The 19,937-nt window shown below is 34.9% G+C and overlaps 1 protein-coding gene across 6 annotated transcripts in view; it reads right to left on the bottom strand.

The window, feature by feature from the left end:
• CNTN6 (contactin 6) overlaps positions 1 to 19,937 on the bottom strand; it is a 356,073-nt gene that overhangs the window by 102,057 nt on the left and 234,079 nt on the right. For all 6 annotated transcript variants that reach the window (XM_032149519.2, XM_058437172.1, XM_032149518.2 and 3 more), the window contains 4 exons: positions 13,629 to 13,813; positions 9,525 to 9,661; positions 7,894 to 8,023; positions 5,519 to 5,669 (listed from right to left, as the gene is read on the bottom strand). In XM_032149519.2, the coding sequence (XP_032005410.1) occupies positions 5,519 to 5,669; positions 7,894 to 8,023; positions 9,525 to 9,661; positions 13,629 to 13,813 (603 nt within the window). The remainder of the gene's footprint in view (positions 1 to 5,518; positions 5,670 to 7,893; positions 8,024 to 9,524; positions 9,662 to 13,628; positions 13,814 to 19,937) is intronic.

The raw sequence follows: 19,937 nt of genomic DNA, 5'->3' as shown, positions 1-19,937 counted from the left end.
AGTGTGTAGAGGGAAATTTGTAGCACTAAATGCCCACAAGAGAAAGCAGGAAAGATCCAAAATTGACACCCTAACATCACAATTAAAAGAACTAGAAAAGCAAGAGCAAACACATTCAAAAGCTAGCAGAAGGCTAGAAATAACTAAAATCAGAGCAGAACTGAAGGAAATAGAGACACAAAAAACCCTTCAAAAAAATTAATGAATCCAGGAGCTGGTTTTTTGAAAAGATCAACAAAATTGATAGACCACTAGCAAGACTAATAAAGAAGAAAAGAGAGAAGAATCAAATAGATGCAATAAAAAATGAAAAAGGGGATATCACCACCGATTCCACAGAAATACAATCTACCATCAGAGAATACTACAAACACCTCTATGCAAATAAACTAGAAAATCTAGAAGAAATGGATAAATTCCTCGACAAATACACCCTCCCAAGACTAAACCAGGAAGAAGTTGAATCTCTGAATAGACCAATAACAGGTTCTGAAATTGTGGCAATAATCAATAGCTTACCAATCAAAAAGAGTCCAGGACCTGATGGATTCACAGCCGAATTCTACCAGAGGTACAAGGAGGAACTGGTACCATTCCTTCTGAAACTATTCCAAACAATAGAAAAAGAGGGAATCCTCCCTAACATATTTTATGAAGCCAGCATCATCCTGACACCAAAGCCTGGCAGAGACATAACCAAAAAAGAGAATTTCAGACCAATATCCTTGATGAACATTGATGCAAAAATCCTCAATAAAATACTGGCAAACCGAATCCAGCAGCACATCAAAAAGCTTATCTGCCACAATCAAGTGGGCTTCATTCCTGGGATGCAAGGCTGGTTCAACATACGCAAATCAATAAATGTAATCCAACATATAAACAGAACCAAATACAAAAACCACATGATTATCTCAATAGATGCAGAAAAGGCCGTTGACAAAATTCAACAACGCTTCATGCTAAAAACTCTCAATAAATTAGGTATTGATGGGACCTATCTCAAAATAATAAGAGCTATCTATGACAAACCCACAGCCAATATCATACTGAATGGGCAAAAACTGGAAGCATTCCCTCTGAAAACTGGCACAAGACAGGGATGCCCTCTCTCACCACTCCTATTCAACATAGTGCTGGAAGTTCTGGCCAGAGCAATCAGGCAGGAGAAGGAAATAAAGGGTATTCAATTAGGAAAAGAGGAAGTCAAATTGTCCCTGTTTGCAGATGACATGATTGTATATCTAGAAAACCCCATTGTGACAGCCCAAAATTTCCTTAAGCTGATTAGCAACTTCAGCAAAGTCTCAGGATACAAAATCAATGTACAAAAATCACAAGCATTCTTGTACACCAATCACAGACAGAGAGCCAAATCATGAGTGAACTCCCATTCACAATTGCTTCAAAGAGAATAAAATACCTAGGAATCCAACTTACAAGGGATGTGAAGGACCTCTTCAAGGAGAACTGCAAATCACTGCTCAATGAAATAAAAGAGGATACAAACAAATGGAAGAACATTCCATGCTCATGGGTTGGAAGAATCAATATTGTGAAAATGGCCATACTGCCCAAGGTAATGTATAGATTCAATGCCATCCCCATCAAGCTACCAATGACTTTCTTCACAGAATTGGAAAAAACTAAAAACTACTTTAAAGTTCATATGGAACCAAAAAAGAGCTCGCATCGCCAAGTCAATCCTAAGCCAAAAGAACAAAGCTGGAGGCATCCTGCTACCTGACTTCAAACTATACTACAAGGCTACAGTAACCAAAACAGCATGGTACTGGTACCACAACAGAGACATAGATCAATGGAACAGAACAGAGCCCTCAGAAATAGTGCCGCATATCTACAACTATCTGATCTTTGACAAACCTGACAAAAACAAGAAATGGGGAAAGGATTCCCTATTTAATAAATGGTGCTGGGAAAACTGGCTAGCCATATGTAGGAAGCTGAAACTGGATCCCTTCCTTACACCTTATACAAAAATTAATTAAAGATGGATCAAAGACTTAAATGTTAGACCTAAAACCATTAAAATCCTACAAGAAAACCTAGGCAATACCATTCAGGACATAGGCGTGGGTAAGGACTTCATGTCTAAAACACCAAAAGCAATGGCAACAAAAGCCAAAATTGACAAATGGGATCTAATTAAACTAAAGAGCTTCTGCACAGCAAAAGAAACTACCATCAGAGTGAACAGGCAACCTACAGAATGGGAGAAAATTTTTGCAACCTACTCATCTGACAAAGGGCTAATATCCAGAATCTACAATGAACTCAAAGAAATTAACAAGAAAAAAACAAACAACCCCATCAAAAAGTGGGCAAAGGACATGAACAGACACTTCTCAAAAGAAGACATTCATGCAGCCAAAAAACACATGAAAAAATGCTCATCATCATTGGCCATCAGAGAAATGCAAATCAAAACCACAGTGAGATACCATCTCACACCAGTTAGAATGGCCATCATTAAAAAGTCAGGAAACAACAGGTGCTGGAGAGGATGTGGAGAAATAGGAACACTTGTACACTGTTGGTGGGACTGTAAACTAGTTCAACCATTGTGGAAATCAGTGTGGCGATTCCTCAGGGATCTAGAACTAGAAATACCATTTGACCCAGCCATCCCCATTACTGGGTATATACCCAAAGGACTATAAATCATGCTGCTATAAAGACACATGCACACGTATGTTTATTGCAGCACTATTCACAATAGCAAAGACTTAGAACCAACCCAAATGTCCAACAATGATAGACTGGATTAAGAAAATGTGGCACATATACACCATGGAATACCATGCAGCCATAAAAAATGATGAGTTCATGTCTTTTGTAGGGACATGGATGAAACTGGAAACCATCATTCTCAGTAAACTATCACAAGGACAAAAAACCAAACACCGCATGTTCTCACTCATAGGTGGGAATTGAACAATGAGAACTCATGGACACAGGAAGGGGAACATCACACTCCGGGGACTGTTGTGGGGTTGGGGGAGGGGGGAGGGACAGCATTAGGAGATATACCTAATGCTAAATGACGAGTTAATGGGTGTAGGAAATCAACATGGCACATGGATACATATGTAACAAACCTGCACACTGTGCACATGTACCCTAAAACCTAAAGTATAACAATAAAAATTAAAATTAAAAAAAAAAAAAGAAAATTACTGCTCAGTGTAATCTCTACCAGGTGGAGATGTAGTGACTGTAATTACTACATTCTGCTAGAGCTCAATTATTTTCAACTTTTAAGAATGCACAGTCAGGCGATAATTTGTTTGTTTGTATGTATGTTTTCTTTTGTTAAGACCTGCAGTGAAACCCTAAAGCAATGAAAAGATAGAATGAAAGAATAATGTATAAATAGAACTCACAGGGTTCATTCCCTTAATCACAGAGAGACAATGCTGAACTGATATGACTATTGGTAACTGTGATGAGGCTAAAATGATCCAAAATTTATTCTATATGGGACAAAATAAAATAAAACAAAAACCTGAAAAGTTGTTTTAAAAAAGCAGTTTTCCTCGTGGTTTTTTTTTTCTTAGTTTTTTTTTTTAATCTTAGTTTTTTTTTTTTTTTTCCTCATTATCTTAGCTTTACTCAAATTCTCCTCTTCCTTTTCTTTCTCATTCCAACATACTTCGTGTTTGGACCTTTAAAGGTTGTGGAAGGTAAATGCCATCATTCTGCTCTTTGGGTGAGTTACTTCATTAAATGAGGCACAGTTAATCAATTTGTCCAGACCCTCAGTACAAGGAGCTGTGTTTGATACTGCAGGATCTCTTATGTTTTTCTCTTCCACAACAGTGTATTCAAACCTTGATTAGATTTTAGGAATGAATGAGGAAACATTTAAAAAGAATTCACATCTAAATTTGTTGGGAGCAAATCTCCCAGGCAATGCACACAGAAGAAGAGACTCAACCTGAGTCAGGACAACAGGTTTCCTTTCATCTTTTCTTTCACCTTAGTTCTGAAGCACCTGTTCTTATGTCTTGAGGGATTTCCCCAAGAACAGCCTTTCTGTAAAGCTGGCAATGACTTACATATTCACCCTTTTTGATTCATTCATTTATTCCACAGATATTTATTAAGTTTTGGTTCTGTGCCAAGGCACAGGACATACAAAGATGAATGTGACATAATTCCTGTCCTGGGAAAAGCTTTAGTCCAGGGATGTAAAGAAATGCAGAGAATAAGGAAAGAAAGAATGCCCTAGAATGGGGCTCTCTGATGTACATCTCGTTGTGTAAATGGAAAGGATCTTCAAGGCAGCAGTTATAACCACAAAGGGACTCTACACAAACCACAAGAGACCCCTGCTTTTGTTTGTTTTACCCTATCTTTTTTTCCTTGGGCACAAATGATTCTTGGGATTAGAAGTGATAAAATGATGTCCCTGCATTCAGGCTATGGCCACTTTTTTCTGGCATGGGAGATTCAATACCAGAATGCAGATTTCCAGCTTTCTCTGAAACACTGGAAGTTCTACAAACCTAGTTCTCATTTCCCACAAGAAAACCAGTTGACAGAATTTGGAGTTGTGACTATCCCTTTTAGGTATGGAACTCACTTTCTAGTCCATTACAGTCATTTCTTCCAAGACTAACAATTGTCATTTTTTAACACACTTCAGTTGTCCTTTCTTTCACCTGGCCTTTCACCTGCCCGTCCTGGTATGCATACAAGTCATGGAACATATGATGCCGAAGAAGAGCTCATTGAACTAAAGGGACTATTTTCATATCTTTAGCACAATGGCTCGTTCACATTAGGATTTAATTGCATATCTGATTATATAGTAACACATGTGAGTCATTAAAAGGGAGCAGCATCTGTGGTCTAGTCACCTCATGTATACAAGGCTCTACAGTACAATAGAATAAAAGATATTACAAGTAGAGAAAAACACCTGTTTTTTTTGTTTTGTTTTTTTTTCTGTCAAACTCTCCTAGAAAACATGCCAGTGCTGACCTAGGGTTTCTCAACTGCATCCATTATGGAAGGAAACCTCTCTTCCTTCTCTATAGGAACCTCTCTACATTTATTCATGTGGTGAATTCATTTTGTCATGGGGTGAACACCTGTGTGACTATTTAAAAACCACAACACCAGGTGTGTGCCAATGAGTGTCTATCTCCTGTGTGAAATGTTCTTCGCACTGATTTCTCAGCAGGCTGGTTCAGGAAAGAGCCTTCAAACTAAATGTAGAAAAAGGTCTTAAAAGATTTTTAAAAATCTATCTATTACAAGTGCATGCACTGAAAATATGGCAGTTAACTTATACAAACAGGTATTCATTTTATAAGATCCTTTTGTTTTTTACTATTTAACTATGATAAGAAGAATGCTCACATCTCTAGGTATGCCAATGAAAGTTTATCATAAAAGGGGAAATTTTGAAAGGCCTACTAAAATCTAAAAATTTAGAAGATGTTATATTACAAACATTTAAAAATATTTTTAAAAATAAAGACTTGTTTACCTTTTGCTTTGTCTAAGGGTCTCCGTTCCTCTTTTCCAAGAGATAGCTGCTCTGGGAAAAGCATTTGGTTTGCATTCGATAACAATATCCCCACCAACTTGAACAAAAGACTTTTTTTTAACTGGACTTTTGGAGAAATCTGGAGCTGACGCTAAAAACAAAATTAAAAACAAAATTGTTTAATTACTCAGTTAACATGTAGTGACTCCAGGGGTGACTTGCTATGCTAGACAGAATCTAATATTTATAGCTGTAACCTCTTTTCAAGTTACTTTGCTCAAGGTGTTCTCGGACCAAATACTCACTTAACATTTTAGAGTTTATGTTTTGTTTGTAAAATGAAGATGACAATAGATATTACCCTAGGAAGTTAGTGTGGAGATTAAATGACATGACAGTTGCAGGGGACTATAGTATAGTGCCTGGCACAAAGTGTAGGCTCAATAAATGCAACTTATTTTTGTTTTGTTGGTGGTCACTGCAATAATAAAAGCAAGTGGTAGGGAGGAGGCAAGTTAGACAAAGTCACTTTTCTGATAGCATTTACAACAAAGAGGATGAAGATGGTTTCATAAGAGGCTGAAGAAGGAATTTTAATTCTGACCAGGAACGTCTATTCCAGCCAAAACAATGATCATATATGTCGTATACATACATATGATAAATCAGAAACAAGCACATACACACACATATATATGTATACACATACATGTGGACCTATATATATACGTATACACATACATGTATACCCATATGTATACATATATACACATAAATGTATATATGTGTATTTCTGATTTATTATATATGTATATAAGTAATGGAACATATGTTGAAGAAACACAAACACATATACATATATACACATATATACATATATATGTGATTTATATATGTATATATATCAATCTGATTTATTTCAGTGGTATTTTATTGTGATTAGCAACTGAAATAAATCAGAAATATTTTATTGCTATTAGCAATAAAATACTATTGAAATAAATCAGAAATGCTGTATCACTATGTCGGTTTTTTCCCCACTAAATATATGTTGAACAAATGCCAGTTCATAAGGACTAGAAATTATTAGGCTATCAGGGTGCATCTAAATCTTTCCAGCTTCGTGAATGTTGGAATCCATGTGTCCAATCTCTATTTCTAATCTAAAGCTTAAGTGAACTGAAGTTCTTTCGGATATGCCATGCTCTCTTGCTTCTGGGGTTTTCAGATGTTGCTTCTCTACCCTTCACCTTACTGATGCACGTTTTTTTTTCTAATCTTAGATTAAAGGGAATGTCCTCAATTTAGGTTATGTTCAACTTGTCATGTGCAATGATAGCAACTCCTCAATTCTTAGCCATAAGAATTGCCATATTTTAAATCCGACACTTTTTTCTCCTTGAAATTATAGGCTAAGTGAAGATAAAGATCACTTCATTTTGATATGGCTCAGTACATAATAAATGTTCAATCAAACAGTAGTGACAGAATGAGCAAATGAATGAGTATTCATCACCCATAAGCTCATAAAACTTTGTGTCTTGTTGTTTGATCCTTCCTCTCTTTTATCTCCTCTGTTCTTCCTACCACTAAGAAACCCTTGGGTTGAAAATTATCAATGAGTCATTTATTGTGGCAGACACCACTGGTTGGATTTCCCAAAATATCATTCTCAAATTGCTTGAATCTCAGCACTTTCCACTATAGGGACTTATTTTTCTATCTCCTCTTGATGTCTGGATGGTCATGTGACAGAACTGTAGTTAATGACATAAAAAAGTTTGCTGTGGAAGCTAAGGGAAATTCTGCTTTTCTAATAAAAGAGATAAATGTGATTAGTTCTGTAACCTCTCTCTTCTTTTGCCTTGAGCATAGACTTGATTTCTATAACTAGAGCAGCCATCTTGAAACCATGAGGCTTTGATCCTGAAGGGAAGGTGTAAAGAATAACATTGTCAAGTTGAGGTGCCATACCTGGCAGTCAATGCCCCCTTGTTAAAAGATAAAATAAATTACTGTTTGTTTTAGTCACTGTGAATTGTGATTTTTTTATTACTTTTTAATTTGCAGCTGAAAATATTCCTAATAGATATTCTTTGAGTTATACTCAAAAATTCATGCTAGAATCAGCTTTGGAAGAGCTTCCTCTGGTTTGGATGCACCCAGTGGTGGGTTTTTTTCTCAAGCCCCAGTGCATTGCCCAAGCAGAATAATAATTACCACCTTGAATTTTGTAAAAAGCTAATTTAGACATTTCCCATTATTTGATGGGACAGCAATTTCTAATTTACAAAAAAAATTGGGTTGGGATTATGTATAATTACAGCTTGTTAAAATGTCATTTTGAATTTGTTGGTTGTAAATAAACGACTTACCTAAAACTCTCAATTCAGCATTTGCATAAATTATCTGATATTTGTTTTCTGCAGCACATTGGTAGACACCAGAATCTGACACATTCAGCATCGTTATGATGAGTGTCCCATTTTCTATTTGAATTCTCTCCTAATAAAGTAAAAGGCATATAAAGATGCTAGTATGTTAATATAGCATTCTCTTAACCAGAATATGTTATTAAACAACATTTGTGTATATCTATGAGATCTGATAATTTGGTGTAGTAATACACTACTAGATCCTGAGCAGCATTTTTAAGTTTAAAAAACGAAAATATGTTTAAGATAATTTTAGTGGTTACTAGTGTGTTTTATGTTTTCTCATTTCTTTGACAATTGACATATTTTGCGTAAAATGTATGTTAACTTTCTGTTACTTGGTATACATAATAATTTGGAATACTCCACCATCCTAATTTTTCCAGAAAACATGGTTAACAATGTTAGATATGTATATCATGACTAGAACATTGCCTTGGCTTTCCATTTTCCAAAAGTTTCAAAAACATTTGAAATGTGATGATGCGATAATTTTCTAATTGAGTCCTGAGCTGGAGTAGCTAAATCCTTCCTTTCTACAAACTGCTATAAAGTGTGCCTAAACAGCCAAAATCTGTTACAGAACCCCATTTGGGGTATAGAAATACAATTTTGAGTGCACATAATGACATAATTAATAGTACAAATGCAACTTAAGACTAAATATTTCAAGGTATGTATTACCATCCTCTAAGGAAAAGGAAAATAGGCTGGAGGAAACAGAATGCTATATGCAAAAGGCATGCAGGAAGAAAATTTCACTGATGCTGAAACAAAGAACAGCATTATATTCAGCTTCCAAACAACAGATGTTCTTTGTGTCTCTGGCTATGCCTACATGTGCAAAGTAAAATGGAGAATTAACACAATGATCTGGATAATTTAATAGGTAAAAAACAGCTCTTTCATTTTCTAGGTTTTGTAGAAGAAAGTATGCTTTGAATTGAGAAATGTGGATAACTGCCTTAGTTATTTACTTTCCTAGGGGTTTAAAAACAGTCGTTAGTGTTCATAAAAGCAAAATACAGGGTAGTGACTAAGAGATTGGGTCCTGATATCAGACCAAAATGAAAGTTTAAAATGCTAATTCTAACATTTACTAGCTGCTGTGTGACCTTAAACAAGTAGGCTAACCTCTTTGAAACTCGTTTTCTTCATTTACTTAAAAGAATAATAATTGTATCTCTCTCATAATGTTTTCATGAGGATGCAATAAGGTAATGCACGGAAAAATATTTAACACAGGGCTTGGCTCATATGAGAGTTTAGTAAGTGTTGTCTGTGTCGATGATGAAGGTGATGATGATGATGATTTTTAAATGTGAATCTATTACTGACTAACTGTGATTTTGTGAAAGTTATTTGTCTTGTCTACACTTATTTTTCTCTTTTGAAAGATGGGTTACTTTGCAAGTTTATTTAAAGATTAAATAAATCAGTGGATGCATCCTTTCCTGGAACATACTAAAGACTCCATTAACGTTAGCTGTTTCTGTTAGTTACCAGTACTGTTAGTAACAAAATTTACCTAGTAGAGTGGGTAAACTTTTAATATCAACATAGTTGCTTACCTCTGGGTTGAGTCGTTCACCGTTTTTTAACCATGTGTACCAAGGGTTTGGCTTTCCACTAGCTTTACATTCCCAGAGCAAGTTGTCATAGATAGAGAGGTATGTATTTTGGATTTTCTGTTCCCATTCTGGAGGAGCTGTTTCAAAAAGTCAAGTGCAACTGTTTGGTAAGGCAATTATCCAAGACATTATGCTACATTACAAGGGCTGTAGAGATGAGAAAGACAAGGCTAACTGGGTCCAGTTGGATTGCACACACATGATTTGAGGGAGGGGAAATGCGGGAGCTTCACTGTGGGTTGACAGAAATCCTGTTGGAAATATCATTGGGCATTTGGCTCAAGTTAACTGTTTGTCATCTGTCATTTTGCTGCACCTGTGTAACAACTTGGGAGCTGTGGGAAAAGGGCAAAATGTAGAGCAGGGCCAAGGAATAAATCCGTGCTAAATATTAGAACATAGGTCAAGTTAGAAAATGTATATCAAATCTGAACCTGTGTAATAAATCTGAAAGTTCACTGATTATATTTGTTCTAAACTAAAAGTAATAAATCTGTATCTATTTCAGACACAATTGCAGCTCAATACCTTGAAGCATAAATCAAACATGAGCCTCCTTGCATTTTGGTAGAAAGATAATCCAGTATTCTTTTTTCCTAGATAAAACTCTTGACAAGGAATGATGAACGTTTGGAGTTTTATACAGGTTCAGTATCTTACTTTAATTCTGGGTGTGAGTTTTCCAAATTTTCTTTAATTTGAGAAAGTTCTTCTTAGTACTGAGACAACAAGAAACTGGCATAATTGATGTGAAAGTAAGATTGTATTATTTTTACCATCATTTATGGAAACAGGCAGGTTGGAAATTAAATGTTTTCACATGAATATCTCTTTCACAAACTGACTGGAAACTGCCTGGAGGTGCCAATTAATCCCTCTCCTTTATTTAGTTCTGTCCTTGGATATATAGAAGTATATGACGCTTCCCTTGGACTCTCAGGCTGTGTGGCAAGCCAGATGCTTTATATTTGTAATTGCACTTAATTCCCTCTACAACCTTTCAGTGGATTATCATAGAGATGTTAGGTAACCTGTTCAAGATGACATGGTAGAAAACAGGGAAGCCAAAATTTGAACCCTAAAAGCAGAACCTAAGTAAAGGGCTTGAGTTCCGCATGTTCATTTGAGAATGTTAGCCCAAGGGAAAAGTATCAGGAAAAAAAGGTAGTCACTGGGAAGGAAAAAAAAGTCAATGCAAGGCTGAGTTATTGAGTTGACCACCAACATGATCCATTTTTCTCCATCTTATGTCAACTTCTAAGCAGTCTTTATGAGCTGTCTACCCAGGGAAACGAAGGAGGATGATTTAGTTCCCATCCATGGTCATCTAAGGGTAGTGCAGGTGTAAACCACTGGCACATCCAAACTGTGCATGCTTAAATGCTGAGTAGGCTCGCAAAGGAGCCAAAGAAAACCCCAAACAGAAAACAAGATGTACTTAGTAGTTTGGCACCTGAGACAACACTCTTTCAGGTTACATTTATGAAACACAGTGCTGAACTGGTCACTGTAGCAATGGCAGAAGTAAGAAGTAGGAGCAAGGGATTCAAAATTGTATACAGTATAAAACCCAAGTCTGTCTGAACTGCAAAACCTGCCTTCACCAAGACAGAAGACCCTTCAATGAGACTACAAATGAGTAAAAGAAATCATGATGTCTCTGGGTGGTGGGAACTAAGCCTAGGATTACCTCTTGCAGAAATCAGTACAACTTCCAGTTATAGAATATGCGTCCTGCAGCCTTGAGGGACAAATCAAGGCAAAACTTAGAAGAACTAGATATATTGATGAAATTGAATCATGTTTCTGGGTATTATTAACAAAATTATATAATTCATAGGTATTTGTTTAGAAATCGTCCTAATATATGTTTGACCTGGGAAAATAAATGCATGCTCATATATAATTTCACATAACTTACAAAGGTTTCAGATATATCTGATTTTATGCTTAATGCAATAATTGTGGCTCTAGAACACATCTATTTATTTAACATGAACATTCTTTGGATGATTAAAATTCTGGAGAGCAAAGTTTTAAATTTTAAACTAGGTAGGAAACTCATGGGAGAAGATGCTTAGGATTTTGGGTGTACCATACAGGTTTCAGTTTTAGATTTTTTTCTGCCATATTGACTGGTTATGAAAAGCCACTTAACTCCTCTGAACATGTTCTATTTTCTATGATGAATAATACTTTAGAAATTTCTTTTAGAGATTATAAAATTACAGTATAGATGGATATATAATATTACTTTGTTCTGAATTATAACTTCTTAAACACAGCAATATAACTGAGACTGAGAGATTCTTTTCTTGAATTTCTCAGTTATTATTCAACTCTGAGGTAACTGAGTCAGTAATCCCCTTTTGTTTTGAAAGCACTTCAGAAAGTAAATTAATATGTGACTAAGAAACATAGTGATTATGTTATTGACTAAGTATCCATTATTCCCCCACAAGGACCATTTCAGGCTCATTAAATGGCTAATTTGTTTGTGGTGAGATCTAGTACAATGAACTTAGACCACAATGTTGAAATGCTATGGCAGAATCCAGTTTCAGAAGACACTTCAAGGTTCTGATCTTGAATCTGACAATCACTATCTGTCAGATCCTGCACAAGTAACTTAAGACATTTTTGCCTATAGTATCACTGAACATTGTTTCTACCTCTTAAGATTAATCTTAAGATTTCTACTTCTTAAGATTAAGAATTCTATAAGTGAATGTTTGTAAAATTGCCATGTAAGCTAACATTTGCTATATCAGTATAGAGAAAAGTACTTTATTATTGATTTCCAGTTTACAGATACCTTTGTGTTCTGGTTCATCCCTTGATTATATCTTTGTCTATTATATATAAAATGGAAAATATTTCTTTAAAACTAGCCAAAGCATTCAATATCTTCATTCTACTAAAACTCCCATTTGTATCCTATTGTATTTACAAAGGATACTAAATTCCAAAGACTTTCCTTTAGAGTGTAGGTACTATTGAAAAAAAATATTGTTTTTCTTGGCTAGCTTTGCTAAAACTGTAGGAGAATAATGAGTAGGAAATTATATTCTCTATATAAAATAGTAGTTTTCATTGCAGGTTAAAGCTAGAAATTCTAAAGAAAATGGAAAATAATATTACAGACACACAATATGTTCTCCCCACGGGCACTCAATAACATTCCTATGGGATAATTATAGTATCCTAGATATTTTTAGTTATTACACACACACGCACACACACACACACGCACACGTATTTTCTCTAATTATCATTGATTATAAACATGTCACATAGGAAAGTATTTTGGCCATATATCAATACTTTTTAAAAATTATCTAATATAGATATATTAAGTTTATCAAAGAAGTTACGGATATTTTAATAGTATACAGCATTTTAAGAATTCTGAGATGTATTGTTTACTTAATGTTAAGTTAGAGAAAATTTCAATCCTGGATGAAAGAAGACACAAAGACAGCTTTTAGATAATATATGCATTCATCATCCCTCTTAAGTTTATGAGAGATTTTTTTGTAACTGAGACAAACATAATTTTAAATAATGTAATCACCTTATTTTTATATTACCTACTTATGAGTAGACAAAATATGAAAAGTAGAAACAAATATTATAAACCACCATGCAGTATTATGTTTTTCCTATCAATTTTTTCTTCATTTATTAATTCTACTTAGAATTAGAATCAAGATTGCTATAATTTGCTGCAGAATGTTTTATGGGAAATATATGGAGTTCATGCTTCCTTTTATTATAAACTTTTATGGCTTTAACATGACACTGCTGTTATTTTCAAGGCAATTATAATAAACAATAGCATTCATAGACCATGCTAAAATTAAAACCGTATTTTAAAAGTGGTCATTCCCATCTGCTAATCATTGTATTAAGCATCTAAACCTGGAAATATGCCTTCCTTATTTCTCCCATGACACTTTTTCACAACATGCTAATGACTTCCACAATTTATTATGAGGGGCATTACCAAATATTTTATATACATTTGAAATTCAATTAGCTCACCATAAAAAATGAGTTGACCCTTTGCAAGGTTTCTTCCTCGAAGGTTGCTTGCAATGCACTCATAAGAGCCTTCATCTTCTTGTTGAAAGTTCGGGATTTCAAGGATAGCTTGGGATTTGCTGTACTTTACTTTCCCTGGCATCGGGCTCCCGTCCAACCTTCTCCAACTAATATCAGGGACTGGACTAAACAGTTATACCTCATTAGAATAGAAGATTGTTTAATCTTTATGACAGCAAAATAAAAGAAGAGCATCCTTACAAATAACTCTAAAGAAAAATATTCTATCAATCTGTTGTATTATGACTAGTTTCCAGATCATGCAATCATTCGCCATTCACTCAATCAGTCATTTATTTAACACTTTATTAAGTGCCTGCCATATACAAGTCACTGTGCTATGTTCAGGGAAAATACTGGTGAATAAAATAGACATGTCCTCTGCCCTTATGTTGCTTACAGACTAGTGGAAAAACATACCAGAAACAAATAATAAAAACAAGTACAGTTGCAAACTGCAATAACCGAAACAAAAGAAATAGGGTGCAGAGATAGTAACAAGATTATGTCAATTTATTATAGTGGTCGAGGAAATTCTTTGTGAGAACATGACATTTAAGACTAGGCAGGCTTTATATATATATTTAAGTTTCTAAGGCAAAAATGTAAAGTATTCCAGAGCTAACCTGGTACTAATAGGTAACTGAAGACATGTGATGGGTGAGGTAAATTGTCCAGGGAAAACAGCACCATAAAACAGACCCATATGAATTGGTAAATAGGCTCTATGATCCTCAAAAAAAGTACTCATTTATATACTATTTATTTAAAAAAAATAAAACAAAGATGGATTTACATCGCACCCTGTCTCCTGTTATAAATAATTTGTAAATAAAGTTACTGTATTAATATTAATTTCGTCTACTTTCTCATATCTATTATTTTTAGTCTAATATGGGTATCTTTCAAAGGAGGAAAAACACATGTTATAATAAATGAAAGTAAGTGTTTAACAATAAGGGATGAATTTAGAAATTAATGGTTTAGAAGGCATAATATAAGAATGGGCAGGCTGCACCGGGTGCGGTGGCTCACGCCTGTAATCCCAGCATTTTGGGAGGCTGAGGCAGATGGATCATGAGGTCAGGAGATTGAGACCATTCTGCCTAACACGGTGAAACCCTGTCTCTATGAAAAATGCAAAAAATGAGCTGGGCGTGGTGGCGCGCTCCTGTAGTCCCAGCTACTCGGGAGGCTGAGGCAGGAGAATCACTTGAACCCAGGAAGCGGAGGTTGCAGTGAGCCGAGATCGCACCACTGCACTCCAGCCTAGGTGACAGAGTGAGACTCCGTCTCAAAAAAAAAAAAAAAAAAGAAAAAAAAGAATGGGCAGGCTGCAAGCAAAGTTCCAGAAGGAAAATATTCATTACTAAACTAATGATTTGTAAAATGAATCCCCAGTCTGTTCACATTAATATCTCTCCTTTCCTCTTGTCAAGTCATTCTTCATTCTCTTATAGATTTTTAGATAATTTAAATAATTCTATTCTCATTATATTTCAAATTAATAATAATAATGGTAGTAAGTCATTTTGCAAAGTCAATTGGTAAACCTTGAAGAAGAGGCAGAATTTCTTCAAGTCAGCAGAAGGAATGTGGGAGGCTCATCCAATTACATGCAAAGTGCTTGGCAAATAAAGATTTGGAGAGTTTGAGCAGTAAACAACTGCAGAAAGTTGGGATGTCTCAGTAGAAGCTTCAAGCAAGAAAACTTATGAAGCCTTAGACATTTTTATTGGAAAAAATTATTATCCTCCTGTGTACATCAAGGATAAAATAGAAGGATAAAAATCATATGCACTCAAACATATTTGTCAGAAAATGTGCCCTAAATCAATGTTTGATTCATCTATTATTCTCAGAATTAACATAGAATTACAGTGAAAACTTGAATTTTGAATTGTCTGAAGTACAAAATAAACTAATTATCATATACTAAGTTTTTGTCCTTTTAAAAAGCCTTGCCACTTGCCACAAATTTAAGTTGACATTTCAGTAAATTGGTATATTCTTGGCAACAATTAACCTCAGATAACTGATGTTCTTTTTCATTCATTTTATGGCATACTAACCAATAAGAATGAAATTCTAGAAAGAACTTTATTCACATAGATATTCACAATGTCTAGTGAATTTTATAGGATATGAGGTATTATTCAATTAAAAATGCATATGTTGTATGTATTGCATGTGAAGTTTTTATCTATGGGTAGTTTTGATATAAATGTCTTTTATTTTATTTTATGCTGTTTATTTCTAGTTTTCATTATTTTCCTGCAATAAGCACGCATTACCAGTGTAATAAAAATTTTCTGAGAAAATTGTTTTACAAAGAAAAAATAGAGCTCTAATATTTGTCTGAATTCATGATCCTTTATCTTTTTATGACAGCAAATCTCTGAGATTTATAACAAATACATGCAAAGTATCCAACTGAAAAAGCTTTTAATCTGAAACATTCAGACAAAATATAAGTAAAAATTGTGTATTTTTCCCACTGCTCTTAGTTATTTATATTGATTGTGAAGACAGAAGTCATTTTTTAACATAACTAAATACCTAAGTAACTGAACATTTTGACAGTATGATAATTGTAATAATATTACAACAAATAGCTACCTTATATGCATATATTATGCAGACTCACAGTACCTGTACAATACAGAGTACCAAGTACTGTGTATCTGTAAAATACGTACATATAATTTCACTTACTTTTCTAAAGCTAAAGAGGCGGAGCTGGGATTCATTTTCAGGTTTTCTTGAAGTAGAAGCTACGAGTATAATTCAAAGGAATACTGACTTCACAGCTATTGTATTAGGTTGGTGCAAAAGTAATCGCGGTTTTTGCCATTAAAAGTCATGGCAAAAGTAGGATTATTTTTGCACAAATCTAATTAGATCATTCCCTTGCAGCCTAGGTATTTGTTACTTTACAAAAGTGGATCTCCATTTTAAGTGGCCCAATTGTGTGGGTGTAAAGAGAATTCCACCTTTTCCAAAGAAAAATAACTCAGTGACAACATTAAAGTCTTACTGGACAAGCATTTTTTCCCTTTGATACAAGAAATGGAGTATCCTATTTAGATATACTTTTCTTAGAGGAGTAATGTAGCAGAAAATGTCAGTTCTGGACTCATATCCCTTCTAATTCCTCTTCCGCCCCAGAATCCTATGTACTTTGCACCCTTAAGAGCCAGTACATGTTATCTCTTTTTGGACACTGTCCTCAAGCTGTTATAGCTAATTTATCTTCACAAAGAGAGAACTGAAAGTACCTAGGAATTTACATGCCCCCAGGAGCAGCCATTAACCAATAAATGACTGGTTTCTAGGGTATAACTTCTCCAGCTCCAGTGCCCCTAGTTGTGAGACAACTCTAGGTGTGACCTGTATTCTCTCCAGAGCTATAGGATTGAGTCAAATTTACCTTCTGTGGAACTTTGCTTGACAGTATACTGAGCTTGGCTACTGTCTGTTCCCTGCCCCACTTCCCTCTTTTCCTTTGGGTTCTTTCTAAAAACTCGTCTAATAAATCACTTTCAAAAAATTATACTTTCAGGGTCTGCCTCTTAAAAATTCAATTAATTAGAATTCCCAGTAGGCTCTAATCATGTGCTACTTTAGTTACAATACCAACTGTAGGAAACCTTAAATATTTCTTATTATAGTATTTTTATATAGGCATTAGACATACATCAAAATGGAAGTCTAGAGAATTGAACATGAATGGCATATAAGACAAAAAAAAATTAGTAGTAGAACCATTGTGAAAAACCATGAACTGTGGAACATACGTTGAGAACTTACTGCTCTGCAGAGCTACAATCACACCAGAATGATAGCAAACGGCAAGAAACGCAAGAGACATGAGGCTTAAAAGAGACAAGAAAATCTCACTAAGAAAGAAACTCCTCTAGAATTTTCTTTCTTTCTTTTCTTTCTTTCTTTTTCTTTCCTTTTCTTTCTTTCTGTCTTTCTCTCTCTCTCTTCTTTCTTTCTTTCCTTTCTTTTTTTGTTCTTTCTCAATTGTGTTTGGAGTTGTAAGTAAGTCTGATAAACCATTCAATTAAGGAGAAGGTTATAAGATTCAGGGTACAGTACTGGGCTTTAAAAGTTATATTGTTCCATTTTGAAGAAGGTTACAAGAATTAATGTCCTGTATTCTAAATCTGCAGAGGACATGTGTTTTTTTTTTTTTTTTTAACCTGCATTTTTATTTTCCTTAGAAAACCCAATCCTCCCCATCTCATTTCAGTTGGGCTGACCACACCTCTGGCATTAGGTGAGAGCACATAATTCAGGTCTTGCCATGAGAGGCTCGTAGGGCATAGCCACCTTGACTAGACAAACATGGGGATGAAGACAAACCAACCAGAGACAATTAGACTCTGTTCCGGGACTGCCTGCAGAATGGCTCTCGAAGAGGAGATCTCTTTCCACTGAGGTTTTTTGAGACAGTGAGGTATAAACTCCACGATTCTAGTCAACAGTTTTCCACCAAATAGAGAAAGCATCTCTGAAACCCGAAGCTAACACAGAGGAAAGAAACTTGGAATTCTTCACACACGTAACTCAAGGCATGCTTGATGCCCACCCCCCGAAAAACAAACAAGCATAAACCTTTTTGACCACTTCAGTTAGCCAATATATTATTTTTTTCTTAAGCCCATTTTGAGTCATTTTCCTGCTATATTCATCCAGAACGGACCTGACAAACGGATTCTGAATGCCTCAGTTCAAATGCTAGCTAGGTTAGTTTCTATCTGTGTGATTGAATTACATGATATGGTGGATTCCTCCTGACTATTATAGTGTGTGCTCTAGATATTTTAGAATCCTCACAGCAAAAATATAAATTATCAAAAATAATGATAAAAACCTTTTAAATAAGAAAAGTCTAATCAAGTGCATTTTGTGGCAATAGTTTGTGTTAACAAAATTTTTAATGGGAGAAAAGTCAAGCAGGTTTATACAATTTCACAGTTCCTAATTAAATGTTGAGATTTTTTTTCAGCTCAGTTATATAACTGCTAAATCTGAATGCCATGTTCTTCTTGCTTATCGTTGGTAATGTAAGGTACATAGGCATAAAGAATAAATGCAAAACACAGGTTATTTAAAAATATGTATGCATTTTAATGAGCAATTCCCATTTCATCCCAGAATTTTTTATGAAGACAGTAAGTACACTGCTTCAGATATGACACCATTTCTCTTTTCTGAAGCCATCCTAAATGGACAGTGGGTGGGAAAAAATGGAATCAATGAAAAACAAAATTATTTTAGTAGTGAGCTATAATGTTTTAATGTAAGTGTATTTTTCCAAGAGATACCATTCTGTGTTAATAATAATAATAACAATTACAATAAGGTTTACTAGTATAATACTATGTATGTAGTAAAGAGAGAAATGTGGCTCTCATCCTTAGCTAAATTTTGTTGCACATTTATAAGCAAGAATCTTCTTTACATAGTTTGGATCTGTGTCCCTGCCCAAATCTCATGTAAAAATGTAATCCCCAGTGTTGAAGGTAGGGTCTGATGGGAGGTGGTTGGATTATGGGGGTGGATCATTCATTAATGGTTTAGCACCATCCCCTTGGTGCATTCTCATGATAGTGAGTGAGTTATTGTGAGATATGGTTGTTTAAAAGTGTGTAGCACCTTCCCTCTCTCTCTCTTCCTTCTGCTCCAGCCATGTAGGACATGCCTGCTTCCTCTTCACTTTCTACCATGATTGTAAGTTTCCTGAGGCCTCCCTAGAAGCAGAAGCTGTTATGCTTCCTGTACAGCCTGCAGAACTGTAAGCCAATTAAACCTCTTTTCTTTATAAATTGCCCAGTCCCTGGTATTTCTTTATAGCAGTGCAAGAATAGATTAATACACCTCTCATTTATAGCATGGTAATTAGTAATAATACATAATTCATAGGCTTATTTTGAGGATTAAAATAATTCATGTCACATGCTTACCATACTGCCTAGCACATATTAAAGAATACGTTTGAGTGTTCAATTAATAAAAATATTTTAAGATTATTATAATGTGATTACTATCATTTCAAAACCAAGAATCCTAATTCACATGTGTTTGTCTTTTACTGTCCGTTAAGGGATCCATATGACTACGCATTTGATATGAACTGATTTATGAATCATTTATATACTGAAATCAGATCTCCACACTATGAATGAAATGGCTACACAAGCATGAGTGTGTGTAAATTTCCTGCATCTCACCATTTAA

This window comes from Hylobates moloch, unplaced genomic scaffold (genome assembly GCF_009828535.3).
Source record: "Hylobates moloch isolate HMO894 unplaced genomic scaffold, HMol_V3 SCAFFOLD_4, whole genome shotgun sequence".
Lineage (NCBI taxonomy): Eukaryota > Metazoa > Chordata > Mammalia > Primates > Hylobatidae > Hylobates > Hylobates moloch.
Note: the sequence above shows the minus strand (reverse complement) of the source record. Positions and strands in the feature narration are given on the sequence as shown.